Source organism: Electrophorus electricus, chromosome 7 (assembly GCF_013358815.1).
Source record: "Electrophorus electricus isolate fEleEle1 chromosome 7, fEleEle1.pri, whole genome shotgun sequence".
Classification (NCBI taxonomy): domain Eukaryota; kingdom Metazoa; phylum Chordata; class Actinopteri; order Gymnotiformes; family Gymnotidae; genus Electrophorus; species Electrophorus electricus.
Genome location: NC_049541.1, coordinates 26,562,995 through 26,579,165, shown reverse-complemented (window position 1 = coordinate 26,579,165; position 16,171 = coordinate 26,562,995). Strand labels below are relative to the sequence as shown.

General features: G+C 48.8%; 1 protein-coding gene across 1 annotated transcript in view; it reads right to left on the bottom strand.

Moving 5' to 3' along the window:
* Window positions 1-16,171, bottom strand: part of cux1b (cut-like homeobox 1b) — a 98,527-nt gene that overhangs the window by 45,478 nt on the left and 36,878 nt on the right. Inside the window, exons 3-6 of the mRNA XM_027019105.2 lie at window positions 13,843-13,890; window positions 7,131-7,209; window positions 3,445-3,582; window positions 1,309-1,432 (exon numbers count right to left, since the gene is read on the bottom strand). Of these exons, the coding sequence (XP_026874906.2) occupies window positions 1,309-1,432; window positions 3,445-3,582; window positions 7,131-7,209; window positions 13,843-13,890 (389 nt within the window). The remainder of the gene's footprint in view (window positions 1-1,308; window positions 1,433-3,444; window positions 3,583-7,130; window positions 7,210-13,842; window positions 13,891-16,171) is intronic.

The following is a 16,171-nucleotide window of genomic DNA, read 5'->3' as shown; positions in this document are numbered from 1 at the left end:
CTTCTGTTTCCCATGGGTCTGTTTATATCATGACTCCGCTTTTACGACTGCCTCCTTCTGTATGCCATGCCAAAATAGCAGGCTTGTGATTGGTCGGTTTGTGTGTCAGTCACATATTTTCTCCCCCTGCCACATTATGTGGGTCCTGGACAAGGAAAATGAGCCAAGGCACTAGACACTCCCTAGAAGGAGCACTGGGTGCTCACTGACAAAAGGCAACATAATGGGGATCTGCTCCCCTCAAAGTCCGTTAAAAAGATACAAAAAAAGTTTTTTTCCAGTCCCCCTGAAGAGTCGCACAAACAGCAACTCACGAAAGTAAGAATTGTAAAGGCAGCTTTAAACCGGGGTGGCTGTTTGAAGAGCCTTCCTCACAACGCACAAGATGGACAGAAAGGAGAGGTGTTAAGCAAGCCAAGTTGTTTTTTAGGGTGAAGAAGTAAAACACCACTGAGATATTAATAAAGCAAGCAGAATGAGTATCACCCCCCCCACACACACACACCCACCCACAGGAAGTGTGCTAAGCATTCGGGAAGTGGACTGAATTATGGACAAATGCTGACGCACAGGAAGTAGATAACAAGTATCAGCACAATTGATCAAACATGGACAGTGAATAACCGTATTCACACTAAAATAGAAAATCAGTCTCCAGAAGTTAAGTCTTTTATGACCTGTTTGTCTCTGTCTCCATCACACACACACACACACACACACTAATCGGTAGTGTTCTATGCACCGGGGCGAATATTTCACTAGCATTGCGTACAATGCTTGGCGTGCTTGGGGAGGGTCACTGTGACATCTCCAACAACACTGCAACAGGTAAGCCAATCAGAAACTGAGTCATCACACTGAGAAGGTCAGAGGTCACAAGCAGCCACAGTTAAAATTCTCAAAACAGCATGGAGAGAGAGAGAAACAGGGCAAGGGGTTGTGTGTATAAAGGGCAGAATGAGAGCTTTAGTGTGGATTAGGCGTGTGCCCAGGCAGTGACTTATATAAATAAAGAAGCGGTGGCCTGGAGACACTGGAGCGAGGCAGCCTGACTGTTTGTGTAATCTCACTACCCTCTGGCAGCATTAACGCTTGAGCCGGGCCTGTACATTAAAGTCCCTCTAAAGCCGTCACATAAACATCCGAGTCCTGTGACTCTTAGTACCTCACACGGGGTTTAACTGGGGTGCAGCTATATACGCAACCGTGCACCATGGATTTAATGCATTAACGATTCATTTGTAATCTAGGTGACTGTTTTCGTGTGGGGGCAGCTGTTGTCCTGTATGGGGCGTGCTGTGTGCGCACCTCTCTTTCTCTGCATAGTCGTTATGGAGGCGCTGCTCTTTCTCCTGGGCCAGGCTCTCTGCCTGGTTCTTCAGGGTCTGTTCATACTCCCGAATCTTCTCCTTAAGCGCTTTAATTGTGACCTCTGTGAATAAAACAGACACACACACACACACACACACACACACACACACACACACACGTTCTAGGTCACAACGAGGAGCAGCAACAGGCTTGACCTCTGACCCTATACCTCTAGCAGAGCCTCATTCGCCAATGGGCAACGTTTTCTATCATGCAACTGCCCCAACTGAACAACACTCTACCATGCTAGAAGAGCCCAGAGGGGAATTCTGAGACAGCAGAAGGGCAATGAAATTGGGGCATCCTGGTGCTCTGTGCTTACGGTTAGACAGTTCACAGGGGAAATGACACACCCGCGCTATCTGGTGAACCAAAAACTGTTCCTTTTTCCAAAAACCTGAAGAGAAGAGAATCAGAGCAGTGAGTAAGGGCTATTTCAGGATAATGAGACGTGATGGCCCACAGTAACCTGTGAAAACCGCTTTTAGAGGAGTAAGACTGAAAGGAAAAAAAACAAAAACATAAGAGTCATGTGATGTCTCCAGTCTGCTATCTGTCCTAAAGAATTAAACCATTTTCATTTCAGGAGAATTGACTCCGTTTCTGTCCTCTTTCCCTTTAAATTCTCCCCCATCCAAACAGAGAGGCCTGGCTTTACCAGCATGTGTGGCATCCCACACCACACACACACTGGGAATCACAGATTTCCTGAGCTCTAGCTGTTGCTGAACAGCGGTCTGGGTGTTGTGGGGAAATGCGGCTCCAGTTCCAGCCTCGGGCCTCGAGCCCCAACGCCTGACCTGCTGCAGGCCCTTCCAGCCGAACCTTACTGAGAGGAAGAAACAGCACCGCACACTGGAGCTGCCACGTGGGCTGATGCACCATTCACACTCAAGGTCCTCACGCAGCAGACAAAAACCTTCACCTGGCCTCGCTAAACCAGGCCCACTGAGTGCATAAAAAAAAAACCCACCTCCTCTGCAAGGAGAAGAGGAAGGAAACAAGGCTGTTCTTGACTCTGCCCTCATCCACCATCCCTGCAATGAGGAGGTGGTGGTGTTTGCGTGCGTACACGTAGAGTAACGTGTGGCCATTAGACGTATCTGAGATTAGTGTGTCCAAGACACATGTTTATTTATGTTATTTCAATCACACACGCACACTTGAGCATAACACCCATTGTCATGGGCTCACACGCACACACACATGCATGTGAATTCTCCCCTGCTGTGGAGGATGAGCGACAGACAGACAGAGATAAGATAACACTTGCATCTATGAGGCAGGAAAGCTCACAGACACTGATTGAGTGCTCCAAGCCTCTGTGTGTGTGTGTATTACACACAGGCGAGCGGCTGTGTGCACGTGTGATGTAAAAGGCTGGCTTGCAGGTCTGACACATAATCAATGGGCACAGGTCCCTTAAGAGGCCTTCTCCCCCTTAACTGCTAAATTGAACTTTAAACATTTAGGTTGGGAGGATCAATGGCCTCTACTGGGAAGAGCACAGGGGGTCTGAGAGAGAGTGAGTGAGTGAGTGTGCACATGCGTGTATGATTGCTGGAGTTAAGTCATCCAGTTACTGTACAACCCAGTCAGTGACTGGCTTGACTGACAGAATGTGTGTGAACATTTTTAAAAACAAAGCTAACATTGGCTTTAAGGAGCAGCAATAAATGAACTACTCACCACCCCATACTATTCCTCATCCTCAGTGTGCTAGAACACGAATGTGGCCAGGAAACGTGGGAAATACCAGGGAGTGAGTGAGTGTGAATGTGTGTAGTTGTGTGCGAGAACACTGATATTATAGTGCGTGTAATGTTACTAATGGGTTGTGTGTTTATGTTCGCTCACTGATCTGTTTCGTGAGTGAGGTATACTGATCTAGAGGGTGTGTGTGCACTGTATCCAATCTGTGTGTGTGCATGCATGTGCTATTGCTGATCTGGTTAAAAGGAATGTGGCCAGAATATAGGAAAGTATGGCAGGGAGAGGGAGAAAGAGTGGTGTGTGTGATTGCTGATCTGTTTGTGTGTGTGTGGTGTGTGTTACACACGCAGACATGCTCACCCTGATTCTTGACCTCAGCAAACTCCTTGTTGTAGTCCTCCAGGGTCTCACGGAGTTTCTGGTTTTCTGTCTCGATGTCGTGCATTCGCTGAACCTTCAGCTGTAACTGCTGCCCAAGTTCCAGCACAGGGACCGGATCTGACACACACACACACACACACACACACACACACACACACACACACACACACACACACACACACACATCAGCAAAAACATGCACAGATCACTGATAAAACACATGAAGACACACACAGATCAGCGATAACACACATACACACCCCTAAACACCCAGAAATGCTAAAAGCTAAACACTCCACCATCCTTACATCACCATTACTACATGACTGCCATAAACTGACCACTGACAAACCTCCAAAAGATCACATACACCTTGAAGGAAAAAATTACTCTGTGTGTGTGTGTGTGTGTGTGTATGCGCGCGCGCTGCTGGTTGAATGGCTGCTGTTTCTAACTGCTTGCTGTCTGCCAGCCTCTCCTCAGGAAAACGAACCCAGGAGATAAGCATTCAGGGTTAGCAGAGCACCGGTCAAACAGCAACAGATTAGCGTGTACATACGCTGCCTTTCACACCTCCAACTGACAAATCACAGAGGCAGGAGCCGTCGGGAGCATCAAAGAAAGGTGCAGCTTAGATCAGCAGCTGTGCACTGGAGGTACATGCATGATCACTCTCTAACCTCCCCTCCAAAAATAAAACATCAAAAGTTCTAGCAATGTTGAGTACCTCAAAAAACCTTTCAATTTTTAATGAAAAACTTAGACATCTATATACAAACTACAGACTAAGGACTAAAACACAACACAGAACACTGTGTGTGTGTGTGTGTGTGTGTGTGTGTGTGTGTGTGTGTGTGTGTGTGTGTGCGCGCGTGTGCGAGAGGGAGAGAGAGAGAGAGAGAGAGAGAGATATGGTGTAATTTTTTATTTTTGTAACTGATCAGCGACGGTTCCCTAGAGGCAATAATGAACATCCTTTATGAAGCCTTGAGAAGTTTTAATAATGTGCTTTGAGAAGTTGGTGTGTGTGTGTGTGTGTGCACGCACACGCGCGAGTGTCTGTATTTTTGAAGGTCACTGGGCTGGCAGTGAGGTGTTCATCCATCTGTTTCCCTCCCTCCCACAGACACACACACACACACACACACACACACACACACACACACACACACACACACACACACACACACACACACACACACACACACACACCAAGGCCAGTCCCTCATCACACACCCACACCCACCCATACACACACACACCCCAACTGATGACAGAGGGGGCGGTCAGAGGAGCCCAAGGGGATGCTGGGCATTCTCTGATGGAGAGTCTGATTTGTTACAGTGCGAATCAAGGCCGTAGCAAACTCAGCATTACACACACACACACACACACACACACACACACACACACACACACACACACACACACACAGTCACACTTGAGCAAAGCGTAGCTAAACAAATAACAAGGACCTCACATGGCTACACGCAAACGGAGAAAAATGCACACAAAGACATGCTCACACAGGCTGAAGCAGGCGCGCGCACGCGCACATGAAGTGCGAGGGTGCTGGCAGAGGGGGACAAAAGGAAAGCTGTGACTAATTGCTGTTGTTGGAGGTGCAGAAGCAGCACAGCTAAGTTTAGCTGCTCCACTGTGGACTCCAGCCATGCTGACAGGGCAGCCTGCACCAGCCCAGAGAGGGAAGGAGGGACGGCAGATGAGAGAAAGCGATAGAGAGAGAGAAACAAGGACGGTGGAAAGGAGTGACAGGACGCAAGGGGGAGAGAGAGAGAGAGAGAGAGCATGGAAGACCGAGGGGCAATTTTTGTTCTGCTCTGTCCTGATTTAACATGCGGCGGGAAAGAGGGAGCTGTAAAGTGTCACTACCAATCATCCCGTCTGCGTGTCCAGAGGGACGTGTCAGTCAGAGGCAGGACTGACAGGAGCTGAGGGTTGTGTGTGGATGACAGACAGGCAGCGTGGCGGATGATAGCTGCGTGTGGCGACGCTCATCTCGTCGTGGCAATTGCGGGGCAAAAGACAGTGAGAGGAACAGCCCCGACCTCCCGTTCTCTGTGCCGACCCCTGCCCCGGGCCCGGAAGCCCTCCGAGGGTGAAGGGCACTCCAGAGTCTTACCCCCACCCCCACCCCCCAAAAAAAACCCCGCCTGCCCCACCGCCACCCTGAAAGCCCCTCATCAGGCGTTCTTTAATCGCTGCATGACTAATTACACCCCAACTCCAGTTGATTTTCCTTAATGAGACAGCTGGGCTAATTATGTAATCATATGATTACATTAGACCCCTGAGCACCATTGGGGGAGGGAGGGAGAAAGAGGGGAAGGATTTATCATAATTTATTGTTATCATTTATTGGATTTGTGTGATGTTCTAAGTCAAACTGCTTTTTACCTATCCTGCCTGAGCACAGATACATTTGAATATTTAAAAGGAAAGAAAAAGCATTAAGAGCAGGAAGGAAGTAACAGGTGATGCGACACAGAACATGTAAGAGCAAAACAGAGAAGAGGGAGAGACAGCCAGACGGGGGAGAGAGAGTGAGCGAGAGGGTGGGAGGAGAGAGTGAGTGAGTGACGGAGAGAGGGAGAGAGACAGACCAATGGGGGGGGGGGGGGGACATGAGTGAGTGAGCAAGCGAACAGGAAGGAGAGAGTGAAGAGAGACCTTCCACAAAAGAGAAGAGGAGAATCCTGGTGAGACAGTGTGTCCAGGACAATGGCAGAAACACTTTAAAGTACAGGGTGGGGGAGGGGCGGGGGCAGGAACAGAGACTGTGTGTGTGTGTGTGTGTGTGTGTGTGTGTGTGTGTGTGTGTGTGTGTGTACGTGCACTCCTGCTGTGTGAGGAGTACTTGTCCCTCTGCAGACTCAGTGCGTCACTGTTGGATGTCTTAACTATTGAGATGAGTTAGACTAACAGTCTGGGGAATTCTTCACTGACTAGGCGTCTTCAAGGTGACTTGAGCATGTACGTGCACACACACACTTCAGTAAGGCTGACAAATCGGTGTGTGAAACAAAGTAAGGGTGTGTAACATCTTAAATGCATTTAAATGCAGCAATTGAGGCCAGATTGTTCAGCAGCTGTTCCTGCATAATAAACAACTAAAATGGCGCCCACATGGCAGACGAGAGAGTATTAGGCCAGCATGAGAAGAAAGCTCTGTTTCACAAAGAGAACTGACCTTCAAGGCCCTTTTAATATTCCACAGACTGTGTGTGTGTGTGTGTGTGTGTGTGTGTGTGTGTGTGCATGCGCGCACTAATTTTAACTGGGTTAGCAACAGAGGCGACACCACAGTCCAGATGTACACACTGCGCGTTTTCACACGCCAGCCCTGGCGAATCAACATTACATCTCTGAGTGACACACACTGTGCGTACAACTGGTTGAGCAGGGTGTCCTGTTGAGTGTGTGAAAGTCTGAGTGTATGACAGAAGGCAAAATGTCATGTGGGGAATGTATACTGAGGGGGGGGGGGGCATCACCCCCAACACCCCCCCCCCCCCCCCCCCACACACACACGGACACTCCTAAACTACAGGAACTTCAACATATTACAAACACACATGTACTACTACATGCACACTTATTACTACATGACACAGTCCCCCCAACACACACACAAAAAAATGTACCTGGGACATCAATCAGTTTCTTATAGACATTCAAGAAGGCAGCCTCTGCTTCTTTGCTTCTTTTACTCAATGCATCAATCTGAAAGTAGGAGAGAAGAGATCAGAAAATGCAGATACATCTCACACACACACACACACACACACACACACACATTTGTAAGGGCACAATCCATGACATCGGCACACATATCGAAATAAGCACATCTGTAGCTGTGGTGTGCTCTACTGGTTGAGCGAGTCTTAAGAGAGCGGGTGATTTATAGAGAAGGAGGAAAGGGCAGGGGTGTGTGTGTGTGTGTGTGTGTGTGTGTAGCATGAGCTCAAGACTGTACCAAGCCGTCCTATCTACTGTATCACACAGCCTTATCAGCCCACTACAGCTGCTCCTCTGACTGATGGCATACTTATTCCTGTGCTTCACCATTTATCTCTCTCTCTCTCTCTCTCTCTCTCTCTCTCTCTCTCTCTCTCTCTCTCACACACACACACCCGGAATATGTACGCACTTATCATAAAGTCATTGGAGACTGGAACATACTGGCACACAAAGCAGTTCCTAACACATACATGCAAGTGCACAGAAGTACTGCACATGCACATATAATGTCTGAAAATACATTCTTACACAAACATTGTCATAATACATACAGAATGGCCATAATGTTTTGACAAAGCTACGCATACTACAAAAAAAACATCATCCAGAGAGAGACACAAAGAGAGGCAGAAATAAAGAAAGAGACAGACAGACAGAGAGAGACAGAGAGACGCAACAGGAAAGACTTCAAAGCTGTCCTGTTGTCTAGAGCTGGCAGGCCATGTGCAGAGGCGGGGCCTGTCCTACAGACTGGGCACAGGCAACACTTGTCCTTCACCGGCAAGGCCATTCAAGGCCATTCTTCACCATGCTGTAGGACTACTGCACCACTTTATAACTATTATAACACAAGCTAGGAGTAGCCCATTGAACTGGGGCACTCACCTGAATAACAGGTCTATCACAAGCACCTCCATTTTAAAAAGAACAGACTGACATTTGGGAATTGCCCCTTCACTCCGCACTTAGCAGGATCATCAAAAGCCAGGCTCCTCTTTGTGGCCGTGTGGACATTTCCAAGCCTGAAACACCATTTGGGACTGAGACACTACTTTAATCACGTTTCTGTTAAGACACATCAAACACACGATGCTGTCTTAGGTCAAATACAGCAAATCCAGTCCTCCCGGGTCTCTTTAGCCACTCCTGCTCACTGGTCACTCTATTAGGTATACTTATTTACAGGGGCATTTTACAGGTGTACTATTACAGTCTGTTAGCCATCTGCTTCCATGCACTATTTATCAACCCCCCCCCCCCCCCCCCCCCCCCACCCAGATCACTGCTGATGGGACAGTATTTAGGGGGGCTGGCCATTCTCAACACAGCATCATCACGGACATGGTGGTAGTCATTTTTAACATGAGTCAGTGCCACTGCCAAAACAATCCCCAGCCAGCAACTGTCCAATGGTCAAAAACTGATTGCTGATGAACTGGAGGGTGGCCAGCACACACTGTGCACTGCAGCAGACATATTTCGGGGGTGGGGTGGGCTTGTGTGAAGGTATACTGATGCATACCATCAGAAACAACCAGAAAGGTTAAAGGAGCCAAAAAATGCAGGCCTGGCCCTTTAAGAGTAGGCCCTGTAATCGAAACCCATGCTTAGTCAGGTACTGCCTCCCCCACAAAAAAACAAAACAAAAACAAAAAAAAACAATGGGGTCTATAAAAATTTATACATCAAGTCTTCACATTACCAGCCAAGTCTCTGTGAAGACGTGAGTCAACGTTTGGGGCACTTGCCACCGTAAACAGGCTCCGTAATAGAGGCTCAGAGCTCCACTGGGACATGAGTAAACCTCCTCACATGTTCTTCATTTACTTGGCCCGAAAACATCTGGAGTCCCAGGGGCAGACGCCAAATGTTCCCCCTCGTGGCCGGGCGAGGAGGGGGATCTGGGCTCACCTTGCTCAGAGTTGAGGTCTGCGCTCAGACAATGGCCCAGGCCACAGCTGGAGTGGAGGGGCTCAGCCCATACAGCTGTGACATTGCGATGTGTGAATGTGGTTCTACCATTCCCACAGGCCAGGCCCTGTGTGGGTACTACGCACTCTTCACATTCACAGGGAACAGTCCAGAAGGCAAAGTCAAGCCACGGTTCCCCCCTTGTTTTCCTGTAGTGCACCCAGACAGTAGAGAGTCTGTTTGTTGAAGACACAAGCCTGCCGGTGATGTGAGTGTAGGACAGGGTTCTACAGGGCAGCGGGTCGGAGGGTTCAACACCCGCCTGCGCACGCTGCTTTTCAGCCAGGCTGATGCTGGCATGGTGCTCCCGTGAACGCTCGCGCACCGTATGACGTGTTGGCATGGGTGTTTCTCAGAGCTGAGGACATCTGATCCAGGATTGAGAGGATTACAGGCCTTGAGGACTACTTGGGTGAGGGGGAGGGTCTGCTGTGTGGGCGAGCATGCCCTGCCTATAACTGCTCCCCAGAGGGACGTCTCTAATGGAGGATTAACAGCTCACCCATGTGCCCAATACCTCGCCATTCTGCACGCTCCCACAGAGGCCTGCGCTCTACAGGAGAGCAGTGTGTGCGCACGTATGGATGGTTGTGAAACAGAGGTTGTCAGCAGATGGGCTGCACTTGGATTTGAGCATGCACACCCACTAACTCTCTGGTGTGCACACACACCAGCTACCTAGCTTGGTATCTGAGCCTGTACAGATTTCTTAAAAACCCAACCACACACTGCTTTAATTACCTGTTGAAAGCCACTAAAAATTATGAACACTGCCCAGGACCTTGAAAAGAAAAGGACATGGAGGATTCCCTCTGCTCTCTGAGAAGCTGACTCATGCACAGAGCCCACCACAAACCCCCTCCCCTGCAAACCTGTGTCCATAAGTCTGCGTGTTGCCACAGGGCAGGGTTCGAATTCACGCAGGAGTGTGGGCACAGTTTAAAAAGGAGGCAGTTTATTTGTACAGAAGGGCATGGGCCAGGTAGGTGTAAGGCCCTGGACCACCATGATGGCAGCAATGCTGGGGGGGGGGGGGGGGGGGGGGGGGTTCACTGCCTGGCTCGGGGGATCAAGAGCGAATCAAGAGCGAATCTCACACAGTGCTTGGGCTCTGTGTGTGTGTGTGTGTGTGTATAGTCTTGGCGTTCCTTGGGGACTACATGTATAATACCACGTCAACTGGGAGAACCTAAAGGGCTTCATTTGGGATTTCCTGAGGGCTCCTAAGAATAGATCATAAAGACTACACAGACGCAGCTTTCACCCAGAAAAGGGAGGTGGTGCTCCAGCCAGAGACATCCAAGTGCCCCCAGCAGTCATAAAAGATCCTGAAACACACATCGACTGGCTTGCAAGGTTAACCAGAGTGGAGGCTACACTTTAAAGTTTTAACTCAAGCATGCCTTAATTTTTTCAGGCTATTATTCATCCTCAAGTAGTCTACACTCCTTGCATAGACTAAATATCTAATATTTACTGTATGGAAATAACAGATGCTAACTGATGGAAAAACTGTTACAGGAAACAAACCTAAAAAACAGAATGTCGCTGAGTTGGTGCAACACCGTTGAGCTGAAGGTGGCTTAGTTCATATTAACCCTCCTTTATCTCAGCGTTTCAAAGAGAAGCTTCACAAAACCCAAAAAGCATCGACCAATTCCCAAAAGCAGCGTGACACAGGCCAGGCTGAGTTCACATAACAGTCTGTTTTTTTTTTTTGGGGGGGGTGTGTGTGTGTGTGTATGTGTGTGTGTGTGTGTGTGTGTGTATACCCGCATGTGGTTGGGCCTGACCGCAGGCCTGGGTGAGGCTGAGCAGAGTGACACTGAGTCCCTGCCGCTGCTGTGTCTCTGGCCCCAGGCTCTGGGGTCACGGCCGGGCCGCATGCTGCGTAACGACACCACACCCGAGCGCAGTGCCATGTGAGGCTTGGGGGGAAAGCCAGCACGAAAATAGCCGTGTGAGAACCTGAAGACACCCAGCCCAGCAAAATATTAATACTCACCTCGGGCTGTACTTTAGATTGCACTTGTGTGTCACCATGGGCCTGGCGGTCATTGTGTGCTGTAGTGACAGCCTGGTGTGCTGGGTCCGCCAGCACCTCAGCCCCACCACAGAAACTAACCCCATACAGATTACACCAGCTGCTCCCCAACACCAAGTGCTCGTTGAATGGCAAACCATTTCTTCATTTTTCTGAGACACTAGCATATATATTTTAAACCGAACTAGCATTTAGTCTTTAACTCGAACCTGAAGACACACAGGATAAAAGACAAAGCAGAATATACGTAGATGGACTCATGCTCATGCCCAAGATGTTTCCTTATAACCTTTATGACACTTCAAAAACACTTCTTTGGGCCTAGCCTGTCACACATATACTGGTAATGTTATCCCCAGCTATAAACTCCAGCTGGACAGATCAGTCATAGACAGATATTAATTGGAAAAATGACTTAATGCCTGTTAGGACATGCGGTTTGGACATGCAGGGGTCCTGTTGTCCCAACGACAGAAAGGTGAAAGGCATCCCAGTCATCACCAGGAGAAGGAATGGTTATCTTAATTTGGAGAGTGATCTGTGAGAACTGCTAGCAAGTTCTTCTCAGAGGGTAAGTGGCATTATTAAATGATACTGAAGGATGTGATGAATGGGAGATGAAACCTCCATTCCTAAGACTGGTAAGTAATTGAAGAGGGCCTGCAGTGATGGAAAAGTGTGGAGAAGGTCCAAAGCTGGTGTGCTCACTCCTCAGCTGTGGATGAGGGTGTACAGAACAGGGAAGTGCGGAAACTCTGACTACTGTCATCACACGGTTCCAACTTTCCCACGATCGTTTTTAAGTCTTTTGTTTTTAAAACCAGGTTATAAATCAGCGACGGCATTTTGAAAGTTCCACCGCCTGGAAGCCTTGATCAGGCAGCACCCGCTGCCCGCGAGCCCTCCATCTCCTGAAGTGGAGACGGAGTGCTGAACAATCAGAGCAGTGAGGCGGACGGAAGGACACGCTCTCACGTGGAGGGCCCTCGGCCAGCTCGGCCCTTCCGGACGGGTGACCCGCTGAATCTTAAACACACAACACCCTCCTGCCCACACCCATAACAAAACTCCCCCCACCTCATCCACGATGTAGCCTGCTGTCATCGCTTTAAAATAAGACGATGGCTACTGTACAAGCTGTGCAATACTGAGCCTTCGCTAGCTCCCATCATTCCTCCTCGATCATCTTGCCATTAATCAGACTGAAAAGTGATGGAGAGGAGGAGAGGGGGTGTGGCCTGGGCTAAGGAGAGGGGGCGTGGACGGAGGAAGAATGGGTGGGTTGTTCTTTTATTCATAGGCAAGCCCCAGGAGAGGCCGTTTCGGCTGTGCCTAGATCATGGGCTGTGAGGTGGCCATGAGCCGGGCTCCGAGACATCAGGGACTAGCAGCCCAGACTGAACGAATCGAACACAAATTGAGCATGTGAATCGAACACACACACACAAAAATGTCAATAAGAGTATGCAACAACAAGGATGCATGAGGAAAGAAACAAAAAAAATTACATATGTTGCTCCTGTTTGTGTGCATTTGTGTGAGTGAGAGACTGACGGATGTTCTTGTTCACACGCGCGCGCACGCGCACACACACACACACACACACACACACACACACACACACACACACACACACACACACACACACACACACACACACACACACACACACACACACACACACACACACACACACACACAGGCACCTCCCTGCACACAGCACTATGGGCCAGGCTGGCACTGTGCATGTGCCACCACAGGGCAAAGGCTCTCCGGCCCCTCCATACATCACCCACTTGTCTTATCACAACCACGGGCTGATAAATGCATTCTTTAAAAATAAATAAATCCGGCATAAACAATCTCCACTAGCAGAAACGACAGAAAGAGGAACGCCTCCTTTATGAAGGTCAGAGAACAGGAACAGCAGCACTGTTTATTTAAAAAGACCCACAGGCTAGTGTAGCCTGAGTGAAGGGGAGAGAGGGAGAGAGGGAGGGAGGGAGGATGTCAAAAGCTCGGCTCCTGATGTCCCACTCCAGTAACATGGCATTTCTGCGGTCTCTCTCTCTTTACGTCAGAGGCTGAGCGTCCAACACCCCTACCCTTCTCAGAAAAGGAAAGAATGTTTTGTCCTGTTGTTTTTTTTTTTTTAAATGCAGGGTGCAATTTAAACGTGGCCTCGGGGTCCATATGCGAGCAAAGGATGAGAGAATGTGTGCTCCACTTGTTTTCCCTGCCTCTCCACAAGTCCAGGTCATGCTGTATTCGCTGGCGGCAAGGGGGATTTTTAAACCTAAAGGAAGAATTCCAGGCCACTGAATTCTCTCTTCTTCAATTAAGAGGGTTATTTGTATGGGCTTGGCTCATGCAATCTAACGTGTGCACTTTTGTGTCGCTGAGTGAAGGCTGGTCTAACATTAACATACACTCGCACACACCCACACCAACACACACACAAGCATGGGCACACACTTGGGACAAAAACAGCACTGAAGGGGAAAAGAATGACGTAGAGTCAAAATGAGCAAACACGCACGCACACACGCACGCAGGCACGCACGCACGCACGCAGGTAGGCAGGCGCACGCGCGACTCACCTCGGCCTGAAAACTCTTGAGCAGTGGAGCTACCTGCTTGCGAAGATCCTGAAATGCAAAAACAGGAAGAAGAGTCAACACCTAGAGTGTCAGAGGCACAGCTAGCAGGACCAGCGCCGGCACTTTCACCCAGCAGACCGATATACATACAGCCCCCCCCCAACCATTCACGATCATCACGTGTGTGTTTCTTGAATGATTTACTTGTGGAGGCACGAAGGCGGTGTTCCCTAAGACGGTCTGAGTCGTTCAGTGATGGAAAAACTAATTTGCATTACCACCACATGCGTCATTTCTTCATTTCTTGACAGGCCACAGAGGTCAGACATGAGCCCCCAAGGTCACGGTAAAAAGGTCAAAGGCCACTCAGACCAAGACCCAGCAGCTGGTAAGAGCGTCTCGTTGTCTCACAAGAGAGGAGCACAGCAGAGGCCTAAGCAGCTGAACAAGGGTTGGGTTTTCCCCCCCCAGCCTCCCCTGGGACTGGAGCAGCTCAGAGGATCTGATTGGACGGGCCTGCCGTCTGTGTCTGTGCTTTTCTGGGTGCTGGCTCCTGTTTGGATAATGTTTGTGTAAGCATTGCTCAGAGGGCCTGATGACCCACAGGAAACCTCTGTCAGCAGCTGGTTTACATATAACACCCTGATCCCTGCCAACACACACGCTCACACGCACGTACGCCCCCTACCTCCTGTGCTGGTAAAGCCTGTTATCATGCAGTCTCTCTCTCTCTCACACACACACATACACACACACACACACACACACACACACACACACACCAAAAGACACCAAGAGTCAAAGCTGTGTGTCTTTGAGCTCTACTGTTCGGGCGGTGTGATTACAGGGGCAACAGAGCCACGAGAAGAACTGACATCTGAGACAGGAGTGGACCGGAGCCAGGACGGAGGAGACTTAAGCCAGCCGCTCACCCACGGACAAAAACAAAACAAAACAAAGCAAAACAAAAAAAAAAAACTAAAAAACGTCACAAGTCGTTGTTGGCTGCTTGTTAAAGATCATCACACTGATCGTTTAATAAATTATGCCAATAAAGCATGAAAATGAATAAGAGAGAGAGAGAGAGAGAGAGACCAAGAGAAAGTGGTGAGAGAGAAACAGAGTAAAGATGGAAATGTCCTGGAGACGTGTGCGTGTTTCCTGTAGAGCACATCCCTGAATAAAGCGCTCCGTCCTTACTCACACTCTATAGGAGATGAAAATATTTCTCATGCCAACAGAACTATTGCCAAAACACCATTTTACTTCATTTTGGAAGAGATTTACAAACAACGTTTTTTTTTTTTTTTTTTTAAATCAAAACAAACCCAGGATTTAAATAGTCGGTGTGACCATTTCTGATGTCTACATAGCAGCGGTCTAGAGGTGTGATAACTTTTGTTCCTTTGGTCAGTTCACTTTTCTAGCACACACACACACACACAGAGAGACAAAGACTGTTCCAGCACTAGAATGTTCAGATGAGAAAAAGCACGTTAACTTAATCTTCTGGTTCAGTCGAAATAAACCGTGGTACAAAAGATTTTACATTTTTAACATAACTTGTGCATCAGCTCGTTTAAAAGTGTCTTATGGCCTCCTGTTGGGCTCGCAAGTATACACTCAATATAGCATGCATGTCAAAGGGCCACGACACACTTTTCACATGCGCTGCTAGGAGCATAGACACACACACAAACACACATACTGTAGTTTGCTGTGTTAGTAGAAAACAGTGAGCTGTTTCAGATGCCGGTCTAGCCCTAAAGTCATGACCCATGACCTGCACGATCCTATGGGTTGCAATGGCTGTAGCACATGAACACATGCACACTTAAGACATTCACTACAAGAAATGTTGGAGGGGTAGGGTAAGGTTGCAGTGGGAACATAAAGGCATAAGAAGTCGGGGGGGGGGGGGGGGGGGGGGGGGGGAGTTATAGAGAGAGAGAGAGAGAGAGAGAGAGAGAGAGAGAGAGAGAGAGAGAGAGAGAGAAAGAGAGAGGAGGGGAGTGTGCTCAGCTGTAATTAGGCCTGACGAACATGTCTGCCTGGCAGCTCACGACTCACCACCTATTTATAGAGACCTGCTTCTGGACAAGAACCTGCACTGCTACACACACACACCAGGGGGAGGGAAGGAGGGGTGGCGTGTACCCCCCCCCCCCCCAAAAAAAAAACAAAAAAACACACAGAGCATAAGAGAAGCTTAGAAAACTGCTGGCAGGGCACACACACACACACACACACACACACACACACACACACACACACACACACACACACACCTTTGGACTCTATCCAGCACTGCTGAGGACTCAAGGCAACT